This window comes from Notothenia rossii, assembly GCF_949606895.1.
Source record: "Notothenia rossii genome assembly, chromosome: 7".
NCBI lineage: Eukaryota > Metazoa > Chordata > Actinopteri > Perciformes > Nototheniidae > Notothenia > Notothenia rossii.
In genome coordinates this window covers 1,378,862-1,398,866 of record NC_136905.1, presented here as the reverse complement: position 1 = coordinate 1,398,866, position 20,005 = coordinate 1,378,862, and the positions used below count along the sequence as shown (strand labels likewise).

At 40.0% G+C, this 20,005-nt stretch overlaps 2 protein-coding genes across 2 annotated transcripts in view; one reads left to right on the top strand and one right to left on the bottom strand.

The window, feature by feature from the left end:
* The window catches only part of LOC307013548 (uncharacterized protein), a gene marked incomplete at its 3' end in the record, with an annotated part of 315,140 nt that overhangs the window by 179,464 nt on the left and 115,671 nt on the right, over nt 1-20,005 (top strand). The window lies entirely within an intron of this gene.
* On the bottom strand, nt 227-11,307 carry LOC307046848 (uncharacterized protein). Its single transcript, XM_079693505.1, has 2 exons — nt 11,256-11,307; nt 227-2,004 (listed from the first exon to the last, which is right to left on the bottom strand). The coding sequence occupies exon 2, from the start codon at nt 1,757-1,759 to the stop codon at nt 635-637; it is 1,125 nt and encodes a 374-aa protein (XP_079549631.1). The 5' UTR covers nt 1,760-2,004; nt 11,256-11,307; the 3' UTR covers nt 227-634.

The following is a 20,005-nucleotide window of genomic DNA, read 5'->3' as shown; positions in this document are numbered from 1 at the left end:
TATTGTATGTTGAATTGTATGGAACAAGCTGTAATAATCTGCACTGAACACGAATTCCACCAGCTTGGCTGTGTGGTCATTAAAGATTCTAATCTAAGACACTAAGACTAGCTGGTCCCTTGTAAAGGTCAGTCCACCTTAAATGAGCAGTGGGTGATAAGCAGGTTAATATATATCCTTTATTTAACCAGGTAAAAGACTCAGATTAAAATCTCTTTTCAAAGAGTGACCTGGCCAAGAAGGGCAGCATGTACAAAGTTACAACAGATAAAACACAGACATGACAGGCAGACAAAAACAGCTGTAAAACACAAATAAAATGGCACATTAGCCAGTCAATATGCGAAGTAAAACAAACTATTAAAAATCAAAGTTAAAGGCAGGACACAGGAACTTGGTCCTGAGGAGATGTAACGATTATTAAACAAGAAATAGTCGAGGCAAGGGGTCGTAGAAATGAACATTTGTGATTATTAGTGAATCGGTTGCAGTCGGGTGAAAACAGGCTTAGGGAGTAACATATTACATGTAACGGCATCAGGATACAAAATAGACAAATGTATTCCCTTACCAACACACTTGGTCTTTTTAAACGATTACGCCATTTAAATCTTTTGTCACAAACTTTGCAGATCTATTTTTCCTCTCCTGTGTGGACTCTCATGTGTGACTTTAAATGTCCACTCCGTGAAAAAGCTTTCTTACAGACTGAGCAGCTGAATGGTATCTCTCCTGTGTGGATTATCATGTGGTCCTTTAAACTTACATTATGTGAAAAAGCTTTCTTACAGACTGTACAGCTGAATGGTTTCTCTCCTGTGTGGACTCTCATGTGTGACTTTAAATTTCCACTCCGTGAAAAAGCTTTCTTACAGACTGAGCAGCTGTATGGTATCTCTCCTGTGTGGATTATCATGTGGTCCTTTAAACTTACATCATGTGAAAAAGCTTTCTTACAGACTGTACAGCTGAATGGTATCTCTCCTGTGTGGATTATCATGTGGTCCTTTAAACTTACATTATGTGAAAAAGCTTTCTTACAGACTGTACAGCTGAATGGTTTCTCTCCTGTGTGGACTCTCATGTGTGACTTTAAATGTGCACTCCGTGAAAAAGCTTTCTTACAGACTGAGCAGCTGAATGGTATCTCTCCTGTGTGGATTCTCATGTGTGTCTTTACATTTCCACTTATTGAAAAAGCTTTCTTACAGACTGTACAGCTGAATGGTTTCTCTCCTGTGTGGATTCTCATGTGGTTCTTTAAACTTCCACCATGTGAAAAAGCTTTCTTACAGACTGTACAGGTGAATGGTTTCTCTCCTGTGTGGATTCTCATGTGTTTCTTTAAACTTCCACCATGTGAAAAAGCTTTCTTACAGACTGTACAGCTGAATGGTTTCTCTCCTGTGTGGACTCTCATGTGTGTCTTTAAATATGCACTCAGTGAAAAAGCTTTCTTACAGATTGAGCAGCTGAATGGTTTCTTTTCAGCACTACGTTGTGGATCACTGACAGATTCATGTCTATTTTTCAGTGAGTTTGAGCCTGAAGCAGGTTCTCTGGTCTCTTTCCAATCAGCACTGTCTTCAGTCTCAGGTTCAGAAGAGTCTTCAGTTTCATGTTCAGAAGAGTCCCCAGTGTCATGTTCAGAAGAGTCTTCAGTGTGGTCCTCAGTATTTGGTTGTAAACTGTTCTCTGGATCTGAGTTCCTGGCTGGTTCTGGTCCTCGACAGTCATCTCCATCAGCTTCTGTTTCCATGTGTTCAGTTTGTCTTTGATGAGGCTGAGAGGACTGAGGTTTCTCTTCATCATCTTCACTCTTCACAGGGTCAGGAGTGAAAGTGGACTTGGTGATATCAGCCTCCTCCAGCTCCTGAAGCTGCTCTCCCTCCTGTTCCTGCTTAATGTGTGGGGGGGGCTCTGTGTCCTCCTGGTCCAGACTGGTGCTCCACTCCTGCTGGTCAGGGAGAAGCTCTTCTTTAACCACCACCAGCTGCTGGACGTCTGCAGGAAACAGGAAACACACAGTCAGAACAAACTGTTAAGTGTTAGCATTTAAAAATCTCATCACCATTACAATGGGGGACATTTTGCAGCCCTAATTAATGCCTTTGTTTTTATATTTTCACATTATCTTTCTTAGTCCCACCTATTGTGTATTTGTGTTGGCTCAAGTCACCTCATGTAGCCCAGCCCCTTTCCACTTCCAGTTAAAAATGTAAAAGGTTTTTTTCTTCTGGCGTAGCACTAGCCGCAATGTAAACAATGAATTCTATTTTTGGATCGTTCACAGATACACTACGCCTACAGTAAAGAATGAAAATGCTCTGTTACAAATTAAAATACTGCATTCAAACCTTCTTTAAGTAAAAGTATGCAAGTATTAACAGAACATTTGACGGCACCTTCCTATGTAACAGTAATGATGGTGCAGTAAAATGTTCCCTATCAGTGTTTAATTTATGTTGTTTCTTGATTATTTTGTATGTTGCATTTTCCTGCTGTCCATGTTCAAAATTGCACTTGTATAAATGATTATGGATGAGGGAACCTGCTAAATGTTCAAATATGTGTGTTTCTTATATACAGTACCACACCGTAAACATCTTTTTTTTTACAGTTTTTCCCCAGAAAAAATTATAGTTTTTTGCTGTATTTCATAATTACAGGAAATCATAATCAATTTACAAGAATAAACGGTTCATTGAAATGTGTCATGTATTTAAAAAAAATAAAAATAAAGGGAACACATTATTAATCAGTTTTTTTAGCAGTTTTTAAATGCAAAAACTAACCGTAAAAATAAATGATTTTCTATTGGCAGCATTTTCTGTAATTTTACTAAAAAATACTTTTATTATGGCTATAGATCACTATCAAATACTTTAATACTCATTTAAAAAAATTCATAATTGCAAGAAAATATATGAGTAAAGAAAGAATATATATTTTGTAATTTTGCTTAATTTAACCACTACTTTACATTTATAAACTGAAAAACACAGGTATTGACTATCCTATTATGGTAAAAAAACAAAACTACTTAACACATTTTGACTTTCACTTTATTGCTACATTGGTATTAATTTGACGATTTAATTGTTAAATATATGAATTTCACGTTATAAAAACTGTGTAAAACAATAGAGTTAAAAAAAAATGTTGGACTGTTATTAACATGTTGGGTGTGAATTCCTACCAGAGCACAATTCAGATATAAAATGATGCTATAACCCACCAGTAACAGCCATAGGCTGTGGGTTATAGGAGACATTTGTCTATGCCATGATACATCTATAAACTAGCTCAAGTAACATTGACCTGCTGATCTCTTTCAACACAAGAAAAAGCTGTGTACATTTCTGACATCATTTAGCTTTTCAGATCATCAGAGACGTGAATCTACCGCAAAGTGCCTTGTGCAGCTCACACAGAGTGCATTCTCGTAGCGATTGCTACAACTGCATGTGTTTGTTAGGAAAGTAGCTTTAAGAAATGTATCAATGTTCTAAAATGTGTGACTTTAACTCAATATTTAAAAAACAGAGTGATTGGCAGACAGTATGCAAAAAACATATTGAGTTTCACTGTAAGTAAAAAATGAAAGGATCTAGAAGTTAAATAACATTAGCATCTTCCATAGGCCTTATCACACTAGCATGTACAATCAAGCCAATAGCATAACGTGCTAGCAAGCACTAACAGCCAGACTCTGAATATCAAAACCTTGTTAGCAGTTAGTGCTACCACTATGCTCAATTGGTATTAGCATTGCAATTACAGTAAAACAAACAACCTATGTTGTCCTTGTGGACGTCTAATAATATCCATCATATTGAAAGAATAGGCCTTCACCAAAGCATGTTGACAAAGCTAGTAACAACAGCGAAAGACCTTTACAATCCAAGTCAATTAACTTAAATATGTATTGTGATAATGTCCCACACAGCTAGTTGGTTACAACAATCTGCAGTGATGTCACAGGGATTTCAGGCAGCAGGTAGTTGAAGGTTGAAGTTTAGTCCATTTGCTATGGCTACAACTGCCTCATGGAACAACAACGTTTTCCTTTCGGTTTGTTTAATATAGGAATGCATCTTTGTCTATCACACTTTGCTTCTGTAGATCTCCCATCTGACTTTATTGTGAGCTTGTGTTTTCAAAAAGTAAATTGAGCATGTTTTATGAGACTGAACAGTCACATAGGGTATTTGACTCTCTTAAAACCCAGGTAGTTACAGAATAGGTGTCTCAAAAATAAAGCAATCAGGAAGGCAGTACTATGCATGACTACAAATGATAATAAACTATATGTAAGGCAAGGCAAGTTTATTTATATTAGGGGTGCACCGAATGGGAAATTCTTGGCCGAAACCGACACCGAAAATAGGAAACAGTTGGCCGAAAACCGAAAGGCCGAATTTTTTTTACCACTGTTGTTCAGCTACCTGATTATGGAAAAAGACATGATTATGGCAAAACTTAACTTAAATAATAATCACTATTATGGGTCCATAACACATTTATTCAGCACTTTTGAATGCATACTGTACATTCATTCCAAGTCAAGTGCATTTTCTTTTCTCTGTAGGATAACTACAACAAAGTGCATTCCCCCCCCCCCCCCCCGTCGACAGGGGGTCGCCAGTCTCTGGCACTGTTAATTTGGGGGTCGCGGGCTGAAAAGTTTGGGAACCCCTGCATTATATATGCCAGTGGTAGCATGTATATGTTAAAGAGAAGAGGCCCCAGGATGGAGCCTTCAGGAATCCCACATGTCATATTTGTCAACTCAGATTTGTATTTACCTATAGAAACAAAGTTGTTTCTGTCCTTTAAAGAGCAACTTCCAGATTAAAGACACCTGTGAATAAATGCGTAGGAAAATGATGAATACACTAGATTTCCCAATAAATATACAGAAATATACACTACAGTGACATCTGGCGTCGTTTTTGTAAGACATTTTCACTTCCGCATAAAAAAGCCTCGGAGCGTGACCTCCCGCGTGTGACGTAACATGGGGGAAACAAGGGGGAGAGCGGCCGGTGTAACGTATTAATAAACATGGATCACAATGCTAGTTTCGACACAGAAGAAGTTGAACATGAATATTCGAATGCATATGACGGACCACAACCTTATAATTATGAGCCTGCTAGGCGTCCAAGAGACTAGGAGCAGCCAAGGATTAGAAGAAATAACGGCCATGGGAGAGAAATGGAGCTGTGGTGTGAGGAGAACCAGTGGAGAACTGGGCAGCTATCTTGGTGAGTGACCGGCGTTAGCTACAGAATGTTAGCTAACGTCACATCACAACATTGTGAAGTTAGCTATTATATATCAGGCTATAACTAAAGTAGTATTGATAATATAGTAACGTTAGTGGCAGGACTGTTGATACTGATCCATAACAGAAACTAATCCGCAAGTATCAGCCGTATCTCGCGTTACCGAATGCAACTCCACACTACGGTGCTGTGTACCGGAGGAGAGACGCGAGATACGGTTGATACTTGACGATCTGGCGGAGAAAGGTTGTGGAGCCTCCGTTGATATGCCGTTGTAAATGGCTTGATGGAAAGCAGGTGTGTAGTCGGGGAAGGTGCACAGCTGATTGCAGCAGGTAAGTGGAGGTTGAGCCGGGAGCCAGGAGTGACAGCCACCACGCACACACAAACAACACAGACAGGGGGAAACAAACAAACACAAAGGAGACGGCTGGAGCAGTACAGCCACCACAGCGTTACCTAATGCAACTCCACACTATGTCTTACGGTGCCGTGTACCGGAGGGGGGAGAGAGAGAGCAGCGAAGGGGGGGGTGGGGAGAGAGATGTAATACGGTTTCCTGATAAAGCTGTGGAGAGTATGTGCTGCAGGGAGGTGGATGCACAACGCACCCAGGAACGAACGCTAGCTCCGGTCCTTTTTACTGTGGACTCGATGTCCTGACAGGCTGGTATTTGTGCAACCTGCACAAACACAATACTGCACCATGATTACAAATGGAGAAATACAATGTAAAACTACCGAAAAATACCAGCTCCTTAAAACACAACCGCTCTACTCAACGCAACTACTAACTATACCCGCGGTCAGAGAGCGGAGATGTTTACCCTGTGTGATGTAATATGACGCGTTTGACGTATGACCTTAAAAAAAAGCCGTTTTTAAGAGCAGAGCTCAAAATTGCTCCTTTCCCTCTGAATTCCTTATCTCTCGTAAAACATATCAAATCCTACATTCACTTTTTTTTTTTATTATAATTTTCAAGCAAGTTTAAGCATAAATGTAGAAAAAAAAAAAACCTGCAAGATGCTCTTTAAGTAGGATTCAAACCAATGTAGAACTGTTGCCGAAAATGTCCCACCCAGTTTTCCAGTCGGTCTAGTATTATGTTGTGGTCAACAGTGTCAAACGCAGCACTGAGATCTAATAATAACACTGAAGTTATGCCACTGTCTGTGTTTAAGTGGATGTCATTGAAGATCTTTACAAGAGCAGTCTCAGTGCTGTGGTTTGGACGAAAGCCTGACTGGAACACATCGAAACAGTTGCAAGAAGTTACTCAGCTGTTGAAAAACAACTTTTTCAATGATTTTACCTAGAAATGTGAGGTTTGATATGGGCCTGTAATTGTTCATCACTGAAGCGTCTAGATTATTCTTTTTTAAGAGCAGTTTAATGACTGCAGCTTTCAGGGCCTGTGGAAAAATACCTGAGTGAAGAGATTTGTTTACGATATGAAGTAGATCTGAGGCCATGCAAGGCAAAACATCTTTGAAAAATATTGTTGGAATAATATCAAGGCAGCAGGAGGAGGATTTCAGAAGTTGAATAATGTCCTCCAGGTTTTTATCATTAATCTGATGGAATTGTGTCATGGTGTTTGTATTGATATTAGGTGGACATAGGGACAACACATTTTCTGTACCTGATACAGAGGCACTGACTGCTTGTCAGATTTTCTGAATTTTGTCAGTGAAGAAGGAGGCAAAATCATTGCAAATCATTGGTGGATAGAAATTCACTGGGGGGTTAGTTAGTCTGTCGACGGTAGCAAACTAAATGTACTAAATGTAGACGTTGATTAATAGCTGCTTAACTTGTACTTGGGACAGGACTGCAAAGTACAGATGGGATATTCCTGATCATAATCAAACTTATATAAATGTGCACCAACATTAGTTATCAGTGTTCTCTATTCTCAATTTAAAAGAATAAACTGACAATAAAGAAGTCTTATAACATATTTTGCTTGTGTCTTTGGCAGGGGCGGATCTACCGGGGTGACATGGGGTGGCAACTGCCACCCTAAAAATAGCCTTGCCATCCCAGTTGGCAGCTTTGTTTTGAAATAAAAGTTGTGGCTCATCGGACATTTATGAGAGAAAATCTTTAATGTCCGAGTGCAAGTGAATGCAGCACAAGACGCGAGTCTTGTAACCCCTGCCCCGGCTCTGGCGCGAGCGTGGAAATATGATTCCATTTGAACGGGACGGTGCAAAACAAAAAGCATTCGGAGGGTCTATGATTCGGATCGGACCCAAGTAAGTAGACGGAAGGAATGAGGTATTTGCCGTCTACAATGACAGAGAATAGACTGTCAAGTTTGGCTGTACTCAGCATTGAATCAAAACGCACTAAAGCTTTGGGTCTTAATATGTGTATACATATTTTTTCTTTGAGATAACAGTTTTAAGTACTGGGAAAGTCAAAGAAGACGGTATGTAAAACTACACTGCCCAGCCAAACAAAAGTAACTTTCATATAACTAGGCCAGCAGTAGCCTACGTAAGGGCTTTCCACTGGATAATAACTGCAGCGATGTGTTTTAGCACGATACACGTTTTTAACCCTAACTGATGCACTTCTTTAATGCGTGTTCTTTCTGGTGTAAAGTCAAGGTTGTAACTGTTTGCAGTAAAGTTGTGGGGCGCTGAACTGTTCCTTTGATTCTTATGAATTTTGATATATGATAGTAATTAATTCTTTCAAATTTGAAGGAGGGTGAGCAAGCATCTTGAGGAACATTCATCATTAACTCCTCCAATATAGTTTTTTCAATAATAAGTGAATATGTGAATCATAACAGTGATTGACAGAATTATATGATTGTTAATAGTATCATATTCATTCAGACAAACATCGATGAGACAGTTAATTAATGTACTTATTGCAGCAGTCTGCATAGATTTGGTACCCCTGCTGGTCTAAGAGTGAAACCAACTCATTCAGTTATTGTTCAGTTAAAATTCATTACATTAAGTCTGCCACCTTATATATTTCTATTTAAGGCTTTACTGATGTGCCACAATAATGTCACCTAATGTTATTGAGTTAAAATATAAAAAGTGTGGTTTTCCAAGTTAACATTGATTGATATAACTGCGATTAAATCACCATATACTTCTGCCCCTGGTCTTTGGAAGGCCTTCAGTGTTCGTTTTTTATTTATCAACTAGTTACATTGTTATTTTGTAAATTAAGAAAATAACATCCAAAGAATTAAACAATTATAATTGCAATGTAAATAGTTTGCACCCCATTGTTTTGCTTTTAAATGAATCTTTATGGTGTGGTGTTACCAATTCTTAAAATAATACAAGGATTATTGGCAATCAATGTTAATGCATGTTAATGCAGGAAACATACATCTTTCAGGTCTGCCTATATGATTGCCAAAAAATAAATAAATAGGGCTCCCCCGAAAGCAAATGGGTAATTCGAACACTATTTATACCTAATTCAGCTTGTTCCAGAGGTAGATCAAATAGCTAAGTGTGTTAGGTGTAACTCTTAGTGTGTGCTCCGCTCACCGGTCCGTCACAGCGGGTGGAGCTGCAGGATTTCTGCTTCACACACGTTGCATACCGCTATTTTATTGTCCTTTTCGGACACCTTAAAATACTGCCAGACTGGTGAAGCCATTTTGGCGAGCTTGTTTTGCCGCGCACAGAGAAAAGTGTCATGTATTTTACGTCATCATTTTAAGTCATGCGATCGGCATTTTTAGAGAGCCCGATCGATCGGTAGAGAGTGAGCATCCCTAATATTTATTGATTGATTTCTTTATGAATTATTCTCCCGCAATTTGAATTAATGCAAAGTATTTGTTTTTATTTGCTTTTACACATTTAAAAAGAAAAGGTGAATAAAGAAGCACATTAAAATTAAAGTATCAATGTATGTCACATTTAACCAACTAGTGCCCACATGCATGGGTCATATTTAAATCAGTACATTAAATGGCATATTATTCAATGTATGTATTTTTATAAATATATTTATTTTGGTAGGTTTGCTCTTCCATAATATATTTTAATTATTATAATAAAGTACATGTGTCTAATAATACTTACATAATTTTACTTACGATGTGAATGCAGTACTTTAACTTGTGATGGAGTATTTTCACAGTGTGGTGTACTTTTACTTCAGGATGTACTACCTGCAGCAAGTGCTGATAAAGGGTCTAAAGCAGGCATCCTCAAAGTCCGGACTCCGGTCCGTATCCGGACCGAACCACAACTGTCTCTGGACTCTGAGCAAATTATACTTTTCATATGTATTATCTGTTATCTGCGAGATATCGCCGCAACACAACGAGTCAAAATTCTCTGCTATGTCCACTGCAAACAGCGTTCTGCATGTCCGACTGTTCCACTGTCTTGTGTGTGTCTGCCCTAGGGATGGGTACCGAGAACCGGTACTAAGTCAATACCGGTACCTGATTGGACGGTATCGGTACACCGTTAAGCCGCTGGACAAACGGTGCTGCTATCGGTATATCTGTTACGTCTACTTCCTTCGTTTAACTTTAAACCATTCTGGTTGGTTGGGAACCCTCATCCCGTGTGATGTATCCGGTTTGAGACCCCTCTGATTGGCCACTGTAAATGCCACTCGTCATCTCTCTCAACAGCGCTCTTATTATTGTTGTGAGACTCCCGCAGGCATGGCGGACAGAGCGAAGCGATCCAAGGTCTGGGTGCACTTTAAAAAAATGTAGTGGCGATAGTGCAAGGTGCAATCTATGTACTCAATTAGTTGCTTGTAAAGGGGGTGACACAAGCAACTTAATGACGCAGTGCTAGTGCTAATAGTGCTAGCGGGCTTCAGCCGCGCCGTGTGTAAATGTGGCCTGAGCGAAGGTACACGGGTAATATGTTTTTTTGCGCACGGGTAATATGTTTTGTTTACCTGAGTGCAATCTTGCAGGCACATCGTCTTGTCTTTTTTTTGTTTATTAACACTGACAGTGTATTAATGTGAGCTCCTACACCTATAATAATTTGGCCTTTCATTGAATACTTTATAAACCAGTTAAACTTACAGATGTCATTGTGAATTGGAAAACTGCATTTAAATGTTGTTAAAGGTCAACGTTTCAATGTATGGTTCAGCAATTGTTGGTCGTTTACTAGGAATTGACATATTTTAAGCTCAAATACGTTGTTCTATGTTTAAACCTTCAGACACATGTTGACGTGTTTCAGTTCAGCACATCATTTATTTTGTGATGATTTAAAAGTACAATCCAGAATAATATACGTACTCGCCTTTATCTTTTTGCCATCTTAGCCTTTTGACCAATTTCTTCGTATCACAGTTTTGCATGATGTCACTGTAGGACAATGTTTTAACGATCTCTTGTCGAGCTAGGTTGTCAGTTTGAAATGTCTGGATGAAGATGTAAATGATTTACAAATGTTAAAAAATGCCTCTTTTCATCCTCTGTCTGAGGGGAAACCCCAAAAAGCATGATAGGGCGAACCAGGCCCCTTTAAGTTATTATTTATTTGTGTCTGCTTCTGAGAAGCTAGTGTATAAGTTATACAGTTATTTCTGCAATTAAAATAGAATGACTGTTTAATCTTCACATCTTGTTTTCATGTCTATAATTTTGAGCACCAAATTATTGAAAAGTATCGATAAGAGTATCGAAAAATACCGATACCGATAAGCAGTACCGGTACCGGTATCGATAAAATCCTGAGGGATCAAGCACAGACACAATAACAATGAAAACTGCATACAGATTACTTTTGTTTTTGCAACCTCGTGTTAAGAATCTTGTTGCAATTGTTTAAAAGTTTGAATGACCGTAATAAACGGACCTTTGTCTCATTGAACATTTTTTTGGACCTTTAAGATTTGTATTTGAGTACCCCTGGTCTAAAGTGTTATTAATGTGATAATAAAGTGCTACTGAAGAGTGTAAAGTGTTAATTAAGGGTAAAGGGAACAGACCTGCTCTGTGTATCCGAAGCTGAGGCTGTAAAACCGCGTCCAGTAGTTTCTGGAGTCTCTTGTTCTCCTCTTTGGAAAGAAACAGCTCCTCCTCGAGCTCTGCTATTGTTTGTTCAAACAGAGCAAATATCTCCTCATTAGCAGCAGTGAGTCGCTGCTTCTTCAACGACAGCAGCATTTGGACTTTACTCATGTTTCCTAGATCACCTTTTCCTGCAGACTCCGTTAAACACACCGTTTCTCTCTCCATCAAACTCTCAATCTGACTAGTGTTGCTAACGTGTTTCCAGCTGGCATGCTAAGCTAGCTCCTATAGTCCGAGGTAAACGCTCCAGAAAAGAGAGCACAGTCCATTCAGAGGTTTATCCAGACACAGAGATGATGGATCAGTGGAGCTCACACACACACGTTCTCAGGAACACACAGAGAGAGAGAACCGTAGCGATGAGACGCCACATGGATCCAAGTTGTTGTTGTTCTTCTTCTTCTTCTTCTTCTCTCGGGTTTTGGCGGACTGCAAACAGCTTTAAGGTGCATACCGCCACCTACTGTACAAGAGTGTGTATCACCATATCATCCTATCACCACTTGTGGAATTATAGTACCTGTCCGGTAGAGAGTAGGTCGGACATGAACGCTGCCACGCCAAACAATTTGCGTCACCACGCCAGGCTGCAGCCACCACAGTTTCGCACCTCAGTTTAAATAGCCGGTGCGCAGTAAGCACAATTGGTACACACTGCATTAAATGGTACGCTGTATGTCATGGGGAAAAGTGACAGTGACAAGTGTGGGAACTGTGGAGTTAGGGAAAATGTGGAACATATTTTATTACATTGTGTCACCTATAGAGTTGAAAGAGGGAAATTAAGGGATACAGTTTTAGAGGCAAAGAGGGAGTGGAATGTAGCAGGTATTCTGGGAACAGAAGGAGAAGGAGTAAGAGCTATCAGAAAAGCACTGTTCACCTTTTTGAGGGAAACTGGGATAGGGAAAAGAATTTAACAGTAGACCATGGATTATTTGTTTTTTGTTTTGTTTTATTTATTTTATTTTATTTTATTTTATGGTTTTCTTTTTGATATGCTGGTTTATTAGAGGACTGACATGATGATACACACTCGTGTACAGTAGGTGGCGGTATGCAACCAAAAGCTGTTTGCGACCCGCCATTAAAAAAGAGAAGAAGAAGAAGAAGAAGCACAATTGGTAAGCTGGCACGGTGCCAAGCAGTGGCACAGAGGGAGGAGACCTCCGGTCACATTTGTTCACGCAGAATTAAACCCCCTGTGTTGCTCCGATACTTTTCTTTTCTTTGATTTATCCAGTTTGCTCGTCGAGTCGGGGGTCAGGTTATTCACCTGCAAGAAAAGGCGCTGGCGCGGGACCGTAGCAGGATGATAGTTGACCTAATTAAAACCGTTTTTATTTTAACTTGTTTCACAGTATCACCTCAAAATACAAGATACGAAACATTTTCAACCGTGCAACAAAATATGAATAGTCGTACAAATATTTGCATTTTATTTTATTTCCTTCTTATTTTTTTTGAGCAGAGGGCTTAAAGCCGCGGGTTGCAGACCCCTGAACTCTGGGCAACCCCTGAACTATGGGGTTCCCCCCCACACACAATCAGTTAAGTTGAAGTCTTGCCTACATTGCTCTGCTGCAGCTACACTTAATTCAACTTACTAGCCTAACTCCGTACTTATTTACAACCACAGAAGAATAATTATTCTTCTTATGCTTCTTCTTCTCTCTTGACACAACCTTATGGCGAAGACTAACAACAGCATTTCCAAATAAAATACTGCTTAGCAAGAACACAATATCCAACCTGATCTCACCAGAATGCGTGACTCCACCACGACTCCTTAACGCCACATTGTGTGGTGGAGTCACGAACTTTGTTAAATGTAAGTGTCGGCACCACGCAAACAACCCATATGTAAAGTGAATAAGGCTCCTTTGTTGTGGTGCACACACGCATTTCTACAACGTCCTGCAGTGAGCTTTTATTCTATAAAACGTTTTAAAATCTACTTTTTAGCTTGTAGTAACTCACGGGAGGCTTCTTTTATTTTATTTGTATTCATAATAATTTGTATTTGTCGTCAGAATGTAAAAATTACATTAGTTACGAATTTTTGTTCTCAAAAAACAGTGCATTGTGTGTAATACAACTGTGATTTTTATAAAAATGTCTAGTTTTTAAGGAAGGCCAGAGCTTCAGCTGTGTCAAATAGATTGTTCCCTTTAGTTAACGTTATTTAAAAGATAATGATCATTGTATTACGAGCGTCCATTCCCATTGGATAACGGAGAATTTTACACCCAGAAGTAAGTATTCTCCTTACTTTCGATTGATTTTACAGTGATATCTGCACTACTCATCAACTCAAAAACACCAAATTATCCTTGTTAATTACACAACATTGATTGGTTTGAATTGTGTACAATGCTTTTGTATTTTTCCCCTTCGATTCGGAGTAACAAATATTTTTTCGGAGTTTTTGGATGGCAGAAGACACTACACTACCCAGAATCCTCAGCTATCGTTAGGGACTACACCATGTGCTTAACTTGACAAACCCCTTGATCAGTCCTCAAGCTTAGTTAAGACATGACAAACATTGTTCTTAAAAGCCACAATTGTGTCAACTGTCTCTGTTTTTATAGGAGCCTTAACAAACAGAAAATACTGTTTAAGTATAAGTTCTAACTTTTTGTAGGTCATTAGCAGCACTTACCTTAAGAGTAACTTTAAGTTGTTAACACAAATGCTAAGACTTCTCCTGTGTCAGTGTTACATGTATGTTAATGTTATGTGTTGTGCTTCTAAACATGTTACTGTTTTATGAAAACCGTTTGAAAGCACTTTCTGCTGCTGTTAATAAAATGTATTAACATTTCCATAACGTTCTCTTTTTTAAATATATTTGTTTAAGCTGCAATGTTTCAATGCTATCAAATATTCAAAGGGTTGGATTGAAATCAGGAAGAGTTTGTCCAACTAAATTGTGTTTTATGATTTACTTTATGTACTCTTGTCTTATGTGGTTCTTAGCAGATTGTAATTTGCATTGGTTACACTTAATATGTTGGCTTTTAATTGTAGGCTCATCTTATCTTTTTTCACATGCAGACAAAATCACATTAGTGAGTTTACCCAACTCCTATAATTGCTTGGAACCACTTGACACATATTTTTTAAGTTTTACCAAAGCAACAGTTTTTACAGTGCAGTGTCTCCATCAGGCTCCACTCTCTTCCTGGTAGCTCTTACCCCCTCACCTTCTGTTCCCAGTGTCCCCATCAGGCTCCACTCTCTTCCTGGTAGCTCTTACCGCCTCACCTTCTGTTCCCAGTGTCTCCATCAGGCTCTTCCTCCCACCTTGTCTGTCATATTTGCATACCCTTCTTCTTAATTATTGCTTTTCCTTTTCCTTCTCCAAGTGAAACTGGTATTGCTATTTCCTTTTCTAACGCCTCTTTTGCTAACTTATCAGCATGCTCATTCCCTTGAACCCCCTCATGTGTATGGCGTTATATTTGTGCCTCCATCCTGAGCATGCAATGAAACATGCTGAGCATAGAAAATGCTATTGAGCGCACACTTGAACATTTTTGAGCACAGAGAAATATATTCCTCTCATTAAACTCCTGCTCCGTGCGCAAGCAGACCGCTGCACGCGCTCTCTCTCCCTCGCTCGACCTCTCCAGCCTGTGCTCAGCTTTCCCTGCCTGCTCGCTCAAGTTGTCACAGCATTACAAATGTGCCACAAAACAAACCAATCGGAGAACTCGAGAAGGTCTATTCTGATTGGCTGGTCCAGTAGAGAGAAGAGTTGTGACAGCGGAAGTCCAGAATGCTTGATCGTCACGTGGTTCAGAGAGACTCAGAAAGTTCCCGGAAGTTCGTGGCGGGCCATTTGAATCATGATTTGAATGCATTAATAACAGGATAGAAATGCAATTTTTGGTAGTTAGTGGTTAACAAAGGTTTCAATTTGCAATATTTATACAACATATCGATATGTGTATGTAGTTACATCAATGTTTTTTTTTTTTTTAAAGTAAAATATATTTGAAGATTAAGATAAAATAAGAAGTACTTTATTGAAACCAATTGGGGAAATGTTTACGCTGCAGCAGCAAAAGACAAGGCATTGTACATTAGACAGTTAAAACACTAGAATCAAACAATCGAAAATGTAAACATCTTAAAGCTGCATCAGCCAAACAGCTCGCTGCACCCGCACTGCGAGGGGGACCCAAGTTCCCATCAGCAAAAACACGTGGGTTTGCTATCCTGGCTCCAAAATGGTGGAATGAGCTCCCCATTGAAATCAGGACAGCAGAAAGCTTACACATCTTCTTCAGACTGAAAACTCATCTCTTTGGACTCCACTTCCAGAGATAGAATTACTAACAAAGCACTACTAATAAAGGGCTGGCTTATCTAAAGCCAGTTGAGTAACACTTGAAATGTTTAGCTCTATGAAACCTGATGTACTTATATGATTCTGTTTTCTTCAAGGTTGTATCTTCCTGGTCGAATGTACTTACTGTAAGTCGCTTTGGATAAATGCGTCAGCTAAATGTAATGTAATGTAAATAGAAATAAAATAGCATTACAAAAAGTAGAGTTGCCGCTCTTCAATACAGCGGCGATCACGGCGTTTCAATGTTTCCTTTTAATTCCACAGCGTCACCGATCGATCCTAGGAAATCTCCGTATATATCCTCGATTTCCGTAGATCCACGCTGTGGTACAAGTCTTTTTTGTTGACTTAATATTGCGGCAGTAATATTCCAAACAAAGTGCCGCGAAGGACTAAACAAGAGAAAAACATTGTGGACGCGCAAAAACTCAGTCTTTCCAACAGTATGCGTTTGACCTTTTATTTCCAAAGCAAAAATGCAATAGTCCATAATATCCATATGCGTATATTCTTGTATGCGTGCGTGCGAGCGTGCGTGCGGTCAACAAAAATTGTCCTTCTCCAGCTCACCCCAGGGGCGGCGCCTGAAGCACCCCCCAGGATTGCCAAAAGCACCCCCCCCTAAGCACCCCCAATAAATATGTTTTTTTTTAAATTATTATTGTTATTTGTATTGAATTAAATTACAAAAATGATTGCTTACATCAATGCAAATGTGAAACAAACTGGTGATTAGGCCAATAGCCAGCACCCATTAGATTTTTGACCTACCCATAGGCTAAATTACTTTGTGACACTTGAGTGACTTCCTGTTAGCTAGAGCGCCAAATTATTTGCTAACAGCAAAGTAAAAAATTGATAGTTTTTTAGTCCTTAAACGTCCACGTGTGGACACTCAATCAAAACCACCTGAAAGCGAGAGGGATTCTGCACATAATAGGCCTCGTGAGTGCAAGTCGCTTACTTCTGGGTCTCTGTGTTTCATTCAAGCTCTGCTCTGTGTGTGTGTGTGTGTGTGTGTGTGTGTGTGTGTGTGTGTGTGTGTGTGTGTGTGTGGCACGAGCCACTTTGTGTGCGTGCGCGAGCGAAAGAGAGCTCGCGCACCGGTGGGTATTGTTAGAAATTCAAATCAATATTTAATGATATAAGATATTTAAACATAGTCATTTTATAACTGTATAATATAATTATTGTGAAAATACTTCCGGTTAGCTTTCGCCTGTGGTTAAAGTTTATTTTGAAAAGCTATTCCGGAAAAGATTTCCGAAATACCAACAGTAAGCTTGACTTCAGGTTTTACGGAAAACACGATTACAGCCGATAAAATGTATTAAATGAAAAGTCATGAAAGAGAATATGAGGAGAAAAGGCGTGTTTAGTTATGTATTGAATGTACAATGTCAGAATCCTCTGTTATGCGCAACAACGGACATTGAAGATCGGAGGCGGGTGGACCCCCTACGTCACCACAGCCGCCATTGAAGAGGAGCCAAATTAGATATATAGTCAGGTGACAGAGCTTAGTGGAGCCTCTTCTCCACGGCCGCGACCGTTTTCTCTTCTTCACCTTCTGCTTGTTTTATTACCACGTAACTTAATCAAAGTTTGAACCTTCTCAGAGACTCCATTTGTCTCCTTATTTGAAGTTTCTCTCCTGGATGCGAGGGCAAGGAATACACTAACTTGTACACTCACACTTGGTGTGTGTACACTGTATACGCACAGTGTGATATGAACCAGTTTCAGTTTGTTTGTGCAGATTAAAACGAGAGAAAGCCGGGGACACAAACACACAGAGACAATAATGAGCACAAAGATCTTTTAATAACAGCTGAAAAACAAACTGGGAATGAAACATGATAACAAAGACAAATATCCCCACCATGCAGGCCCTTTTTCTTCCTCCAGAGAAAGTGCCCTTTTGTTACCTTTTTTTTTTTTTAAATAAATGAATATATATCTACTGTTGCTGTTTGCGCACAGTTTCCCTTTCCAAAAATATATTGATTGAATACAAAATAAAAATATCAGGTCGGGAGATTAGACTGGGAAGTTCCTCTGCTCTCTCTACCCTCCCTCCCTCCACGTCTCCTGCACAGCGGTGCGGACATCGGCAGTCCCTTCAGACAGACAGGTAGCAGCACCTCCCACTTTACAGTCCCTTCAGACAGACAGGTAGCAGCACCTCCCACTTTACAGTCCCTTCAGACAGACAGGTAGTAGCACCTCCCACTTTACAGTCCCTTCAGACAGACAGGTAGCAGCACCTCCCACTTTACAGTCCCTTCAGACAGACAGGCAGCAGCACCTCCGACCTTACAATCCCTTCAGACAGACAGGTAGCAGCACCTCCCACTTTACAGTCCCTTTAGACAGACAGGTAGCAGCACCTCCCACCTTACAGTCCCTTCAGACAGACAGGTAGCAGCACCTCCCACCTTACTGTCCCTTCAGACAGACAGGTAGCAGCACCTCCCACTTTACAGTCCCTTCAGACAGACAGGTAGCAGCACCTCCCACCTTACTGTCCCTTCAGACAGACAGGTAGCAGCACCTCCCACTTTACAGTCCCTTCAGACAGACAGGTAGCAGCACCTCCCACCTTACTGTCCCTTCAGGCAGGTAGCAGCACCTCCCACTTTACAGTCCCTTCAGACAGACAGGCAGCAGCACCTCCCACTTTACAGTCCCTTCAGACAGACAGGTAGTAGCACCTCCCACTTTACAGTACCTTCAGACAGACAGGTAGCAGCACCTCCCACCTTATTGTCCCTTCAGACAGACAGGTAGCAGCACCTCCCACCTTACAGTCCCTTCAGACAGACAGGTAGCAGCACCTCCCACTTTACAGTCCCTTCAGACAGACAGGTAGCAGCACCTCCCACTTTACTGTCCCTTCAGACAGACAGGTAGCAGCACCTCCCACTTTACTGTCCCTTCAGACAGACAGGTAGCAGCACCTCCCACTTTACTGTCCCATGTTATGCCGGCTTTTCTTGGCTTGTTTGAAGCTGAGTGGTGATGAACAAATGACTAAGCTGCCAGTGCCTCGAGTTTACAGAGTTAACTTTTTTTTACTGTCATACATAATGTTATACCTGTGTACGGCTCCTTATCTGAAGTGCCGGAGCTGCGTTCTGGTGCTCTCCGTCAAGTGAAGAGCAGCTGATTTGAAAAAACAAAGTGGAGAGACGGCTGAGTGACCGCAGTGCAGAATCGCTGTATCGTTTAAATCTCCTAACAATGTTGTCCATTTTAGACACAGGCTTATTATATTGACAGCCTTAATAACATTCATTTTCTGGGCTCAATGTGTGTCTTGGCCGTTTTCGTTGTGATCGCTAAATTCACCTTATTTATAATATTATCACCGATCAAAGCAAACGAGGGCTTTTGTTTTGAAATCACTTGCGCGAGTTTCGCCCCGCCCCTCGCTCCAATGACCATTAGACCATTTCGTAAGGAAAAACAACAAAAACAAAAAGGCCTCTCAGACGCTCTTCCGCTAACTTGTGTAATAAAGAAAAACAAACGGACCGTAGATACACGGATTAGGGCGACACCATCTGGTCACAACTTTAAATATTTGACCATGTTTATGTGCAAATGAAGAACTCTCACCGGTTCAGAACCTTTTTCCTTAAGTGAGACTCTTTTCTTTTCTGACTTTATGGGTATTTGACTTTATATTTAATACATAACAATAAGAGTGCAGACCATCTAATACACTTCACTATGAATCCAGAACAATACAACTGCAGGAGTATGGATACAGCGAGATGTTTGCATGCATTTGGAGCCGATTTGGGCAGAATCCAGCAGAGTGGATCGTGCTGTTCATCCTATGTAATCTATATGTGAAGACAAAAGTCTAAATATTTAAGATAAAGCTGTGAAACAGTCTCAATAATTGGCAGCACAAATGTAAGGTTTAATTTGAATAAAAGGATACATATTGAGATAGGAAGTTCTAATATCTTAAGAGAAGAGATTGAATATCAAAAAATAAAAAATACAAACTATTTTGGCTCCTTCCTGTCTGGGTCTTTCTTGGCTTTGCTATCTTCTAGCTCTATTCAGGTTTTTGGAGTTTTTTTCTAGCTCTGTCCCTGATCATTTTCAGAACCTGAAGGCTCTATGCGGACTATCTTCTGGTTCTCCTCTGGATCCATCCACTATCTGTTGTCTCTGTCCAGTCAATTAAACTTGTGTTACTGGAGCAGGTAAAGCATACAACAGATACTTTCAGCATTATCGGAGCACGAAGTGGAAGCTTGGATGAAACACAGCAGACTTCTAAACAAT

What these genes read in the sequence shown, in the direction of transcription:
- LOC307046848 (XM_079693505.1), bottom strand. Translation starts at nt 1,759, where the DNA reads ATGGAAACAGAAGCTGATGGAGATGACTGTCGAGGACCAGAACCAGCC.